Here is a 15,183-nt window from a genome sequence, read left to right as displayed (position 1 = left end):
TCTAAAAAAAGAAACCAACTGTCAGTGTAAAGTAATAAAAACAGGGAGCATGAGGGATGTTTATCAGGGTGTTATCTCTTCTGCTGATAACTTAGGGTTTCAATCACGCCATCAGCTGCACGTTGTACGCACACACACACACACACACACACACACACACACACACACACTTCTGAGCTTGGTAGTTTAGTCTAGATGAGAGTCAGTATCAGCACTCAGATCCCTGCACAGCCAGCACCCAACATGCACCACCCTGTCTCTGCTGCGTGTCTCTGCAGGTTTCCTGTAGTTTCAAACATGCCGTGTAGTCAAATACATCTGAATCAATACCTGGAGGTCTCCTCCACACACACACAGACACACATTCACACAATCCCTCCATCAAATGACACGGATCCAAAGGTTGTGGAGTAGCCCAAACCTGCCTCTGCACCTGAGGAATGCAACTAAGAAGCAGACATGTGCGTAAATAATCCAGAATGTGTGAACTCGCTGCCAAATGCATGCACAGATGAGTACAGACAGGCAGAAAAGTCTTTATTGTTATTCACTGGCACACTTCTGCAAAAGCACGCTTAATATAGCCACTAAAATGTAGCTATTTTGTGTTCTTCAGTTACTTTAAATCACTGTTTATAATATACAATTCGAATCTTTCATCAAACTGACAGTAATTAGTGTGGTTTTAAAGGTCCTTTGGATGCATCTCAATGATCTGCTTCGGTTTTACTTCAGCAGGTCGTAACATTACACGTCATTACAGGCTTTGAAGTTCAACCGAATCCTTTATTTCCTTCATGAGTTAAATCCCAAGTCAGAAAAAGTCTGAAAAATAATGAATAAATCATTTTACTTAAACTTGAGCATGAACCCAGTATATTTCATGTTTTGTTTCACTGGTTTATATTCATCCGTTTCTGAATTTAGAGCCTGCAACATGTTCTAAACAGAGTTGGGACGTAAATCTTTTCCCACTTTGTCATGTTGTCATTTATTCTCTCAACACTTCAGCGTTTCAGCTGTTATGTTGCCCCGTTCTCCACCAAACGCATCTTAAAGTGTCCAACAGTCATTGTTTAAACCTTCTGTACTGGGGACAGGTCAGGACTGCAGGCAGCAGTGCGGGGGGGTGGTTGTTTCTCTGCTGGGGACAGGTCAGGACTGCAGGCAGCCAGTCCAGCACCCGTACCTCTTCTTCCTCAGCCAGGCCTTTGGAATGTGTCAGAATGTGGTTTTCCATGGTCTGCTTGAACAATGCTGGGACGTCCCTGGAAAAGATGTGGCCTTGAAGGCAGCATATGTTGCTGTAAAATCTCAGTGAACTTTTCTGCATTAATGCTGCCGTCACAGAAGTGGAAATGAGCTTTGCCCCCTGATCCAACCCCATACCATCACAGAGCCTGGCTGCAGGGACTGGTTGCTGACAGCAGGCTGGATGCTGCTTTTGCTCTTTGCTCCATTTCTTCCACCAAAGATCTGGAATACTGATGGGTCTGACCACAGCACACGTTTCCACCGTGTGACGGTCCATCCCAGACGCCTCCGAGCCCAGAGAAGTGGACGCCGCCTCTGGACGAGGTTAACATCAGGCTTCTTTTCTGCACAGTAAAGCTTGTGAATGGAACTCTGTATTGTAGAGCTTGACAAAGGTTTCCACAGTAATCCCTTGTCCATGTGCTTCTATCAGCTGTTGATGAATGACGGTTCTTGATGCATCTGAGGGGTCAGAGGTCACGGGTGTCCTTTACACTGAAACTCCTCCAGGTTCCTTGAATGCTCAAAGACTCTGTGATGGAAGCTGCTTTTGGACCAAACCTGATGAAAAGCGCCTATTGAAATAACCTGTTTAAAGCCTCATTAATGATCCTTAATTGCCCCCATCTCAGCTTTATCTGGGGTGTGTTGCAGCCCATCTGAAACGTTTGTATAGCAACAAATGAAGTAAAGTTAATGGGGCATTAGACGAATGGATATCATTGTAACGTTGTTAAAGGAAGAAAAGGTTGGACTATGGAAATGAGGCGTTTCAGGACTCGGGTTCAGTGTCTTCTGTGGGACAAATCCACTCCTTTGGGGATGGATTTTATGACTCTCAGGAGAGGAGAAAACCTAAAAAACATTACATGACCTCTTTAACTTAAACTGAAACTGTCTCATGAGGAAATATTCTTGCTGCAGTGCAAAGTCACCCTGTAACAGTGATGAGCCTCCTCGTAAACTCAAAGCTCGGCGCTCAGCTCAGGCACAGAGGATTGAAGAGTCTCAGCAACCTTTTGATGCTAGCAGTGAAACATCCAGCCCTGATCTTTGACCTTCCCGTGGAGACGACTGCAGCACTTTAAACCACTTGAGCTGGAGCTTCTGACTCTGTCTTCACACAGTTTATTATGTTATGAAGCCGAGCCAAGTTTAAATCCCTTCAGGCCTTTCAGACTAATCAGCCCGAAGTGACTGACGTGTAAAAGCAGCTGTCTCAGATATGCGCCACGTGTTTAATCACCTGTGAAATGATGTGTGCTTCTTTCAGCGGTGATTGAGAGGCTGGTGCTGCGAGGCGTCACACACAAGTCAGAGGATGCCAGCGAATACGTGTTCGAGGTGAACATTTGTTTTTCACATCTTCATGTTTTATTCTTTCTCTTAAACTTCCTTCCTCTGCTCCATCACTCCCCTCTTCTTCCGTCTTCTGCTGCTCCAGGTGAGCTGGTCGGACGGTTTCATGTCCTCCGTTGTCAGAAGTCAGCAGGAGGTGTCGGCGCTCATGTCCCAGGTTAGGTCTGCCTCCGACACACTTTGCCCCCGGCAGAGAGACTTCAGATGATAGTTTTACTAGGTGGTATTTTTTTAAACTTTTGTCAGGATTCAGTGTCTTTGTACTGTGTGAATTTTCATCAGACATGACGCAAAGTTTGCTTTCTGGTCCCGGATTCAATTCAATTCAATTTATTTATATAGCGCCAGATTACAACAATTGTCATCTCAAGGCACTTAAGTAATATAGTCCAATTCAAGCCAATTGGAATTCAATTCATTGTAATCATAATCCAATTAATTCATATAGAGCCAATTCAAAAAAATAATATCCTAGCTAAGGAAACCAACAGATTGCACCGAAACTTGTCTTCAGTCCAATCTCCCGTCCTGAGCCTGAGGGACTGTGGAAAGGAACGACTCCCTTTAACAGGAAGAAACCTCTGGCAGAACCAGAACCAGGAAGAAACCTCTGGCAGAACCAGAACCAGGAAGGAACCTCTGGCAGAACCAGACTCAGGAAGAAACCTCTGGCAGAACCAGAACCAGGAAGAAACCTCTGGCAGAACCAGACTCAGGAAGAAACCTCTGGCAGAACCAGGACCAGGAAGAAACCTCTGGCAGAACCAGAACCAAGAAGAAACCTCTGGCAGAACCAGACTCAGGAAGAAACCTCTGGCAGAACCAGGAAGGGTGGCCATCTGCCTCGACCAGGATGTGTCGCACTTTTTTGTGTCGTTGTGAGACTCGAATCAACTCAGATTTATTTACTTGATGCCAATTCACAACAAAAAGTCGTCTCAAAGGACTTTAAAGATGAGCTTCTGTGGTAAATGACTTGGAACAGGGCAGAGGGATGTTGAATCTCTGCTGGATTCATTAAACTAATTCTAATGAATAATTCTAATTAAATCAATTGTAATGGCATTGAATTGAACTACCGTATTTTTCGGACCATAAGGCGCACTTAAAATCCTTTAATTTCCTCAGAAATTGACAGTGCACCTAATGTATGAATTAATTCTGGTTGTGCTTTCTGACCTAGAACAGATTTTATGTGGTACATGGCGCTCAGAAATTTGTGAAAATGTTTTAGCACGGCCTTGGTAAACTACGAAGCTGCACTGCTGGATGGATTGAGCATTACGGGCCACCGTAGTCAGGAGCCTGGCAGAGTAATACGATCTGTGCTCCAACATTAAGGTGTGAGCATTCAGTCATTCATTTTCTGTACCCGCTGACCCAAAAATGGCTCCTGTTCAGAGACGAAGCGGATTCAAACTCAACGCTATCAGACTTTTCTGAGTTTTGTTTCATTTAATGTGCCTTATAACCCGAAAAATACGGTATATCTTTGAAGTGCCCTGAGATTACTTTAGTTGTGGAGGATTTGAATTCAAGCCACCGTCCTGGGCCACACATTCGCTGTGGCGTGCTCCGGTGGCTCAACAGACTCGATTTCCAGGTTTAGTTCTTCTGTCCCAATCCAAACCCGAGGTTCCAGATCTGAGTTGGAAACTTACGATGTGCAATTTCCATTTGATAAATTACAAATGTTTTGAGTTGAATGTTGAAGAAAGCTTTGCCACCGAGGTCTGTCCTCGACTTCGGTCAGCGTTGGTCCAACTGACCGTCCCCAAGACTCAGTCTAAATCCCTGCTGGGCAGATTTCCTCCCTGCGGGTAAAGCTGTGTCCATGAACCGTTCAAAACAGCAAACCAAATTTGGTTGGTCTAAAACTGTGCTTCCTGAATTACACTCGGCTGTTTTTTTTTTTAATATGTAAAGGTGAATAAATCTATGAATGAATGCATTTTAAATGACTTTCCCTTCTGTTTTGGACTCATCTGTGTCAGTATCATCAGAAGGGAACCGACACGTAGTTTTGGTCTCATTTATGTCGAATGTTTCCCTGTAAGCTGTCGCAGGTGTTTCCTGATGAAGCACTGGAGAAGTTCCTCCCTCAGCCCTCGGAGGTCAACCCGAGGTGAGTCCCATAACCTCACCTGCAGAGGTCTTGCTTTTGGAGTTGTTTTAAGGTGGAAGACGTCAGAGAAGTGGAGGAATGATATGTTTCGAGATGCTGGCAGTGTGGTGAAAATCAGTTTAACAGCTTGGGTCTGCAGCTTCTTCTGTTGTCCTGATCATAACTTAAAGGGGAACTCTGGTATTTTTAAAGCTAGACCTTATTTGTTATTACACAGGCACTCTACTGGGACCACTTCATCCACACGCCTCCCTGCAGCACAGTTTATTCACTCCGTGCTCTGTGACAGTCGGCTAACTTCACACAGAGTTTGCTGCTGATAGTTTTGTGCAACATGGCAGGATATTTATCAGATTCTGACAACGTGACGACTTTGAGTAAGATGGACGGCCTTATTGGAGTGAATAAACTGTGCTTCAGGGGGGCGTGTGGATGAAGTGGTCCCAGTAGAGTGCCTGTGTAGAAATCCCTCCGTTAGCTCTCCTATAGCTGCAAGTAGCCACATAACAGCAGCTATGAGCTAACAGAGCTATAGCACACGTTCATTCATTCATTCTTCTTAAAGTATTGGTGAACTAAAGACAGATAATGCCTTATTTAGAGGCTGCATCCTCTAAGCCCCGTTCACTCCGTTATATGGATCTCCAGTTATCTAAATATCTTCCGAAGGACGCCGACTTTCACCAAACTGTTCTCGGTGAGTAGATGAATGTATTTCATGCCAGAAATAAGGTCCAGCTTTAAAAATACTGGAGTTCCCCTTTAAGCATTTTGATGTGTTAAGATATTGGATGTTTCTTTATGAGTCACAGTAGTCAAGCAGCTAAACATCTTTAAAGCTGTTGTTTTACTTAACTTTTAATGGTTTGACTTCTCACCTTCCCCTTATTCGGTTCCATTAGTAGAAAACCTTTGAAAGACCCTCAGAAAGCCTGGGAGACATTGCTCAATACCACTTTCAAATATTACAAGAAAGTCTGTCTCTTTGGAAGCAAAATGTACAAAAATGACTTGTTTTGAAATAAAAACACATTTTATTGTTACGTCTTTATGTTGATGTATTTTTTCTTCTTAAAGCTATCAAAGTCGGTGTGTTCAAGCCTAAAAGATGTCGTATCGGGTCATGCTGGGTTCTTATCTCACATCAGATGCTCTCAGTTTCTGGTTTGTGGCTCCAGCTCGTTGACTCCCTGCTGACTCGTGCCTCTGCCCTCACCCAGGTGTCTGACTGCCCTCCCCTGCCACGTCCTCCAGCACCACAGCCTCCAGCTGTTCTTCACCTCCACCAGGCCTCTGTCGCCCAGCTGTCCCTCCTCTTCCCCCTCCTCCGGACCGCAGCAACAGTCCTCCCTTCCCGGCTCTCCTGTAGTCTCAACCTGCCCGTCCTCCTCCAGCTCCAGTAAGTCTTTTTGTTGTTGTTTTAAATTTCGAAAAATAAGAGACAATACGTGGCAGAAATCCTTCGATGAGCTTTTATAGACTGTAAAACTTGTCTTTATAGAGGGCAACAGGAATATAAAACAGGAGATGTCTATTCTTGGATGCAGAGAAAGAAGGTGCCAGGGAGGGGCATGCAAAGATGTCATGCTTGTGTTCTGGTGTTTGGGATGAGGGAGGGGAAGAGGTAACGGAAAGGCCAAGGCTGTGAGTCTGAGTCCTGGTTGGCTGCAGAGAAGAGGTGAGACGGCAGGCAGGATTTTCAGTCTGATTCTGAGGTGTTGCAGGGAGCCGGCTCGGTCTATTTCAGTCCGGTGTGGGAATTCACTGTTGCGTGTTTGTGTTGGGAAGCCTGGAGTGTGGTGACCTCATGGCGGTGTGTGTGTCGGATCTGCGACTGTGACTTCATCCCAGAGAGTATTTATAGCAGCCAGTGCCGTGTTTTTCTGTGCACTTGAACTTTGAGCATGTGTTTATGCCTCTGTGGGTGTGTTTCAGACTCACAGGAGCGGCAGTGTGAATGCGTCCAGCTTTGCTCTAACACACCCTTCACCACAATGTGGGACAGTCCATCCTGCAAACACTGAGCTGGGATACGAGGCTGTAACGGCACACATTTGCACGGACACACGGGTCACTGCGTGGACGCTTCTGGTTCAGGCGTTTATTTCAGTGAGGCGTGCAGAATTCAGTGGTTCCCATGGAATAAGTCAGGACTAACTGTACACACAGAAGATGTTGTGTTGGAGCTTTAAAAATGTCTGTTTGCAGCACGTTTGTGTGCATGAAGTAACACGCGTGCATAAAAATGTGTGGTCATGTGTGGGTGTGACTCTTCTCATTCAGCTTGATTAAGTTATTATTTAAAATGAAGTTGTTTACATGTTTAAAAACGACCTTTGTCAAAAATAATGGACTCGCCGAACGTGGAGGATTGAAAAAGGGAAAATAAACAAATAAAAATAAAGAGCAAACTTTGACAAGATGAATTATTGATGAATGACTTCTGACTGATGGAAGGAGAACAGAGTCCACCTGAACACCTCCTGCAGAGGTGATGCTGCCATCTCCTCTGGTCCTTTACATCAGCCCATATCATCAGTGATGGAAGGAGAACAGAGTCCACCTGAACACCTCCTGCTGAGGTGATGCTGCCATCTCCTCTGGTCCTTTACATCAGCCCATATCATCAGTGATGGAAGGAGAACAGAGTCCACCTGAACACCTCCTGCAGAGGTGATGCTGCCATCTCCTCTGGTCCTTTACATCAGCCCATATCATCAGTGATGGAAGGAGAACAGAGTCCACATGAACTCCTCCTGCAGAGGTGATGGCTGCCATCTCCTCTGGTCCTTTACATCAGCCCATATCATCAGTGATGGAAGGAGAACAGAGTCCACCTGAACACCTCCTGCAGAGGTGATGCTGCCATCTCCTCTGGTCCTTTACATCAGCCCATATCATCAGTGATGGAAGGAGAACAGAGTCCACATGAACTCCTCCTGCAGAGGTGATGGCTGCCATCTCCTCTGGTCCTTTACATCAGCCCATATCATCAGTGATGGAAGGAGAACAGAGTCCACATGAACTCCTCCTGCAGAGGTGATGGCTGCCATCTCCTCTGGTCCTTTACATCAGCCCATATCATCAGTGATGGAAGGAGAACAGAGTCCATCTGAACACCTCCTGCTGAGGTGATGGCTGCCATCTCCTCTGGTCCTTTACATCAGCCCATATCATCAGTGATGGAAGGAGAACAGAGTCCACCTGAACACCTCCTGCAGAGGTGATGCTGCCATCTCCCCTGGTCCTTTACATCAGCCCATATCATCAGTGATGGAAGGAGAACAGAGTCCACCTGAACACCTCCTGCAGAGGTGATGGCTGCCATCTCCCCTGGTCCTTTACATCAGCCCATATCATCAGTGATGGAAGGAGAACAGAGTCCACCTGAACACCTCCTGCTGAGGTGATGGCTGCCATCTCCTCTGGTCCTTTACATCAGCCCATATCATCAGTGATGGAAGGAGAACAGAGTCCACCTGAACACCTCCTGCAGAGGTGATGGCTGCCATCTCCTCTGGTCCTTTACATCAGCCCATATCATCAGTGATGGAAGGAGAACAGAGTCCACCTGAACACCTCCTGCAGAGGTGATGGCTGCCATCTCCTCTGGTCCTTTACATCAGCCCATATCATCAGTGATGGAAGGAGAACAGAGTCCACCTGAACACCTCCTGCTGAGGTGATGGCTGCCATCTCCCCTGGTCCTTTACATCAGCCCATATCATCAGAGATGGAAGGAGAACAGAGTCCACCTGAACACCTCCTGCTGAGGTGATGGCTGCCATCTCCTCTGGTCCTTTACATCAGCCCATATCATCAGTGATGGAAGGAGAACAGAGTCCACCTGAACACCTCCTGCAGAGGTGATGGCTGCCATCTCCTCTGGTCCTTTACATCAGCCCATATCATCAGTGATGGAAGGAGAACAGAGTCCACCTGAACTCCTCCTGCAGAGGTGATGGCTGCCATCTCCTCTGGTCCTTTACATCAGCCCATATCATCAGTGATGGAAGGAGAACAGAGTCCACCTGAACACCTCCTGCAGAGGGGATGCTGCCATCTCCTCTGGTCCTTTACATCAGCCCATATCATCAGTGATGGAAGGAGAACAGAGTCCACATGAACTCCTCCTGCAGAGGTGATGGCTGCCATCTCCTCTGGTCCTTTACATCAGCCCATATCATCAGTGATGGAAGGAGAACAGAGTCCATCTGAACACCTCCTGCAGAGGTGATGGCTGCCATCTCCTCTGGTCCTTTACATCAGCCCATATCATCAGTGACGGAAGGAGAACAGAGTCCACCTGAACACCTCCTGCAGAGGTGATGGCTGCCATCTCCTCTGGTCCTTTACATCAGCCCATATCATCAGTGATGGAAGGAGAACAGAGTCCACCTGAACACCTCCTGCAGAGGTGATGCTGCCATCTCCTCTGGTCCTTTACATCAGCCCATATCATCAGTGATGGAAGGAGAACAGAGTCCACCTGAACACCTCCTGCAGAGGTGATGGCTGCCATCTCCTCTGGTCCTTTACATCAGCCCATATCATCAGTGATGGAAGGAGAACAGAGTCCACCTGAACACCTCCTGCAGAGGTGATGGCTGCCATCTCCTCTGGTCCTTTACATCAGCCCATATCATCAGTGATGGAAGGAGAACAGAGTCCACCTGAACACCTCCTGCAGAGGTGATGGCTGCCATCTCCTCTGGTCCTTTACATCAGCCCATATCATCAGTGATGGAAGGAGAACAGAGTCCACCTGAACACCTCCTGCAGAGGTGATGGCTGCCATCTCCTCTGGTCCTTTACATCAGCCCATATCATCACTGATGGTGGAAACGTGCTGGTTTCCTTCAGCCAGTCATCTTTCATTGGACCAAACTAAAGCATCGTCTCCTTGGTGATTCATCTCACTTCCATCCAACCATCCACAGTCCATGGCTGCTTCTCTTCAGCCACTGTGAGCTGCTTTTCTTCTCTTCAGGTGTTACTGATGCTTTACTTTGGCTTCTCTGGATGGAAATCCCATTTCCTTCAGCTGCTTTCTTCCAGTTCAGACACAAACACTGAGTCCTATCTCCGGCCATTTGTTTTTCATTTCTTTAGTTGAACATTTTCTATTTTTCAGACGTGTTGCTTTGAGTTTTCTGTCCCGGCTCTTTGACCTGTAGCTTCTTCTTCTTTTACAACCTTCCTGTTTTATTTGTACTTGCTTCATATTTTAGACCCAGCTGACTGGAAACAACCAACATCTTTTGCCACAGTCTGAGGTGAATTACCTTCTTGTAGGAGTTTTATAATCCCCTCCATTGTTCCCTCTCTTGTTGGGGCCAAGTTTCCTGTCAGTTGAGTTATTCCATATTTTTTTTCCTAGACTTCATTTGAAAATAAAATTGGACAAAGTTAAAAATCTAGCGGGACCGGGCAGGATCTGGGTCCAGTTGGTGGTGGAAAAGCGTGTTTATTTTGGCCCACATGCTGGGCCTGTACTGAAGGAGAGCTTCAGTAAGTGCTGTCGACGCCCTCCCTGATCCTTTGATGTCAGAGGTCAAATCAAGGCGCCCTTACAAATAACAAATGGTTAAAAGTCCCAAAAATAGAAAATGCGGCGCAGAAAGAGGAAACGGTCCCCGTTGGGAAGTGTTTGCTGGCAACGATGATGCTGATGTTTGTGTTTCTCTGCCTCTCACAGATCTCGGCTGTATGGTGCAGTACAGAGGAGCGAACAGGTAAGATTTCTGTCCCTCTGGCTTTCATGCATCTAACCTCCCTGTAGCGATCCGTGTGTGTGTTAAAGGGGAACTCCGGTATTTTTAAACCGAGACCTTATTTCTGGCATGAAACGTTTAGATTCCTCGAGATCCATATAACGGAGTGAACGGGGCTTAGAGGATGCAGCCTCTAAATAAGGCATTATCTGTCTTTATTTCACCAATACTTATAAAGCGCCAGATTACAACAATTGTCATCTCAAGGCACTTAAGTAATGAAGTCCAATTCAAGCCAATTGGAATTCAATTCATTGTAATCATAATCCAATTAATTCATATAGAGCCAATTCAAAAAATAATATCCTAGCTAAGGAAACCAACAGATTGCACCGAAACTTGTCTTCAGTCCAATCTCCCGTCCTGAGCCTGAGGGACTGTGGAAAGGAACGACTCCCTTTAACAGGAAGAAACCTCTGGCAGAACCAGAACCAGGAAGAAACCTCTGGCAGAACCAGAACCAGGAAGAAACCTCTGGCAGAACCAGAACCAGGAAGAAACCTCTGGCAGAACCAGACTCAAGAAGAAACCTCTGGCAGAACCAGAACCAGGAAGGGTGGCCATCCGCCTCGACCAGCTGGGGTTTGAGAAGACAGAAAAGAGGGGGGAAAAACACCATAACACCATTCAAAGGATATCTGTTGGAACAGGGAAACACAAGTTAATAACCACAATAATGTCACATGGACATAAAATGGAAAAAGATGGAAAAAGAGAGCAAAGTGAGGAAAGGTGTGACAGATGAGGTCCCCCAGCAGTCTGAGCCTATAGCAGCTTAACTATGGGATGTTTCAGGATCACCTGAGCCATTTAATGAGCTGTGCTGCAGGGGGGCGTGTGGATGAAGTGGTCCCAGTAGAGTGCCTGTGTAGAAATCCCTCCGTTAGCTCTCCTATAGCTGCAAGTAGCCACATAACAGCAGCTATGAGCTAACAGAGCTATAGCACACGTTCATTCATTCATTCTTCTTAAAGTATTGGTGAAATAAAGACAGATAAGGCCTTATTTAGAGGCTGCATCGTCTAAGCCCCGTTCACTCCGTTATATGGATCTCAAGTTATCTAAATATCTTCCGAAGGACGCCGACTTTCACCAAACTGTTCTCGGTGAGCAGATGAACGTATTTCATGCCAGAAATAAGGTTTAAAAATACTGGAGTTTTACCACCAGGTGAAGTCTGTTAATACAGAGATGCATCACAATGGATCCTTTCTGGTCAACAAACGAAACATTGTCCACGTGTAATTTCATCACAGACTGCCTGTCTTACCAGGCAGCTGCGTTCTTTCAGGTTTTTCAGGAAATCCACCTTTCGGGCAGTTCTGGAACAGTCAGCAGCTCCAGGCAGGTTTTAGGTGTGATCATCGTCAACAGCAGCAGCTCCCTGTGTGCGTAAAGCTAACAGCACCAGCTCTGTCCAAACCAGCGGAGGAAGAGCACAACAAATGTGCTTTCCCAAAAAGAACTTCCCAAATGTAACAAACCCGGTGTGTCAGGTTAGATTATTAAGTGTGTTTCTGTTTTGGTGACTTTAACACAAACCTCGGTGTGATGATATCTGGGCTACAACTAAAACAAGCGGTTCAGACATGCAGCGTTTCCCACACACAGACTTCTCTTTGGAAACTTACAGGCATCACTTCACATGTTTGTAACAGTAAAAGCCCATTTATTCATCCTCTGTTAATCATCACACAGCCTCAACACTTCCTCTCCGTCCAGTCTGAATCAGAACAGGATCTTTAAGGGTTTCTGTCGCCATTTTACTCCTTTAAAGATTTGTTCAATGAACTAAGAACAATTAGAAAAAGTTGTTTAAAGAATCTGATTATAGAATTGTCAGTTTTAGCATCAATATTCAGCATGTTTATGAAGTTATCTTTTGCTTGGCATTGGCCACTGAACACATCTCTGAAATGCTAATACATAATAAGCCCAAGATTCTCCTGCTGACATCTGAATTTTGGCCTTAAAGGAGAAAGAGAAAGCACAAACTCACTCAATTCGAAGGTTTCACATATGAGTTTATAAGGAAAAACTAAGTCCACCCTCGCTGCTTCCACAGGAATTAAGAGGATAAGTCACAGCCTGGTGCTGCTCATCAATGCACTGATTAATTGATCATCAACAAATGATCTGTGAAAGCAGAAGTTTTGCTTGTTCTGCAGCCACAGGACCTGGGCACCTTGCAGTCATTGAGTCCACCATGAACTCCTCTGGATACCAAAGTATTCTAGAGTCAAATGTGAGGCCATCTGTCACACAGCTAAAGCTGGGCTGAAACTGGCTCATCAACAGGACAATGATCCCAAACACAGCAGCAGATCTACAGCAGAATGTGTGAAAAAGAAAAGAATCAAGGTGTTGCAATGGTCCAGTCAGAGTCCAGACCTCAGCCTGACTGAAATGCTGTGGTGGGACCTTAAGAGAGCTGTGCAGAAACCAATGCTGCAAACCTCAATGAGCTGAAGCACCGCTGGAGAGAAGAGTGGCCAAGATTCCTCCAGAACCATGAGAGAGACTGATAACGTCCCACAGGAAACCATCACTGCAGCTCACTGCTGCTGAAGCTGCTGGATCAGGGGTTCACTTAGTTTTTCACTCACTGCTGCTGAAGCTGCTGGATCAGGGGTTCACTTAGTTTTACACTCACTGCTGCTGAAGCTGCTGGATCAGGGGTTCACTTAGTTTTACACTCACTGCTGCTGAAGCTGCTGGATCAGGGGTTCACTTAGTTTTACACTCACTGCTGCTGAAGCTGCTGGATCAGGGGTTCACTTAGTTTTACACTCACTGCTGCTGAAGCTGCTGGATCAGGGGTTCACTTAGTTTTACACTCACTGCTGCTGAAGCTGCTGCTGAAGCTGCTGGATCAGGGGTTCACTTAGTTTTACACTTAGCTGCTGCTGCAAGCTGCTGGATCAGAGGTTCACTTAGTTTTACACTCACTGCTGCTGAAGCTGCTGCTGCAAGCTGCTGGATCAGGGGTTCACTTAGTTTTACACTTAGCTGCTTCTACAAGCTGCTGGATCAGGGGTTCACTTAGTTTTACACTCACTGCTGCTGAAACTGCTTCTGCAAGCTGCTGGATCGGGGGTTCACTTAGTTTTTCACTTAGCTGCTGCTACAAGCTGCTGGATCGGGGGTTCACTTAGTTTTTCCCTTAGCTGCTGCTACAAGCTGCTGGATCGGGGGTTCACTTAGTTTTTCCACACACTGCTTCTGTTCAGTAAATGATGACACGGTGTAATATGCTGGTTTATTTGACCTTGGTGGAAGAACCTGATGACTTTTTAATAGAGGGTGTACTCTTTCAGATCAGGCCGCCTCTTCTGTTGCATCTATTCACACAAACTTTTTAGCTGCTGCTGATGAGGACTTTTGCTTCCTCTGTCCTCTCGTCTTTAGGGCGGTGTACAGGGTGGCCAGCGTCCAGCCCGTCGTCAGCACCCACAGCTCCGTTTTGACTCGCTCCACTCCTCAGCTCTCCTCCCTTCCCGCTCCCCCTCCTCTTCCTCCCTCTGCTCCTCCTCTCCAGCACTCCCCCCAGCTGTCCTCCCTGCCTCCCCCTATGCAAGCCTTGCCCACCAGGAGCTCCACAGGAGTTGACGCCTCCTCCCAGCTGCACCTCCATCATGGTCAGCCTCACTCGTACTCCCAGCCCCAGCTCCATCTCCATCAGCCCAGCACGCAGCCCCTCCACCCGCCCCACTCCCAGCAGATGCTCCACACACATTCCCAGCCTCGCTCCCAGTCCCATCCTCTATCACCGCCCCATTCCCAACCCAGCACCCCGGAGCAGAACGGCATCCTGGACTGGCTCCGCAGGCTTCGGCTGCATAAGTACTACCCCGTCTTCAAGCAGCTCACCATGGAGGAGGTGGGTGCAGCTCGACTTCCTGCCGTGTATTTATAGAAGATTAATCCTGATTCGGCTGCAGTCGTGTGCAGCGGTTCTTTTCAAACTCTGTTTCTCTGGATGACTTTCAGTTTTTGGCGCTGACGGAGGAGGACCTCAACAAGTACGACCTGACCCAAGGAGCAAAGAAGAAGCTCAAGACCCAGCTGGAGCTACAAAAATCCGCAGAGTAAGCTGCAGATAGCGCTGATTGGATTTGTCTGTATGTTTGGCTCTTTGTGAGCCTCAAAGCAGCTGAAGAGCAGCACTTTGGCTCCGAACATCTGGAGAAAATCACGGGAGCAGATTTCTAACAGACGGCAGCACTCAGAAGTTGTTCTGAGCTTCCAAACCTGCATCTGCCCGCTCTTAAATGAATTCTCACATTTTAGTGGTGCAGTTCAGGGAGGTTTCAGGGATAAAGTGCTAACTTTACTTGTGATTGACTCCCAGACAAGGTGTTTTTGAGCAGCGCTGAACTCCACGTACCAGGCAGGCTGATCGGCTGCTGATTTGTCACAGCTTTTAACCTGCAGCGGTCCATAAATGGTCAATGGTTAACCGGCTGATGATGGGTCACAGAGATAAGATGTACTTAACCAACAGAAACCCGTGTGGAAAAAGAAAAAAACACAGATGTGTGTCGCTCATTTTAAACATCGACACACACTCACCTGCTGTGATTGTGTTCTTATTATCTTTTGATTGTGTTTCCATTCCCAGCATCAGCAGGTTTCCATCAGGCAGGTGAGAACTTGTGTGTTTTAAATGGG

General features: G+C 46.5%; 1 protein-coding gene across 1 annotated transcript in view; it reads left to right on the top strand.

Annotated features, from left to right (window-relative positions):
• Positions 1–15,183, top strand: part of zcchc14 (zinc finger, CCHC domain containing 14) — a 32,936-nt gene that overhangs the window by 12,416 nt on the left and 5,337 nt on the right. The window contains exons 4-10 of the mRNA XM_072386693.1: positions 2,528–2,598; positions 2,699–2,770; positions 4,671–4,738; positions 5,959–6,137; positions 10,437–10,473; positions 13,921–14,392; positions 14,503–14,600. Coding sequence (XP_072242794.1) covers positions 2,528–2,598; positions 2,699–2,770; positions 4,671–4,738; positions 5,959–6,137; positions 10,437–10,473; positions 13,921–14,392; positions 14,503–14,600 — 997 coding nt within the window. The remainder of the gene's footprint in view (positions 1–2,527; positions 2,599–2,698; positions 2,771–4,670; positions 4,739–5,958; positions 6,138–10,436; positions 10,474–13,920; positions 14,393–14,502; positions 14,601–15,183) is intronic.

Source organism: Leuresthes tenuis, unplaced genomic scaffold (genome assembly GCF_036924035.1).
Source record: "Leuresthes tenuis unplaced genomic scaffold, fLeuTen1.0.hap1 SCAF_5, whole genome shotgun sequence".
NCBI lineage: Eukaryota > Metazoa > Chordata > Actinopteri > Atheriniformes > Atherinopsidae > Leuresthes > Leuresthes tenuis.
The sequence above is the reverse complement of the archived record's forward strand: the minus strand, read 5'-3'. Positions and strand labels throughout refer to the sequence as shown.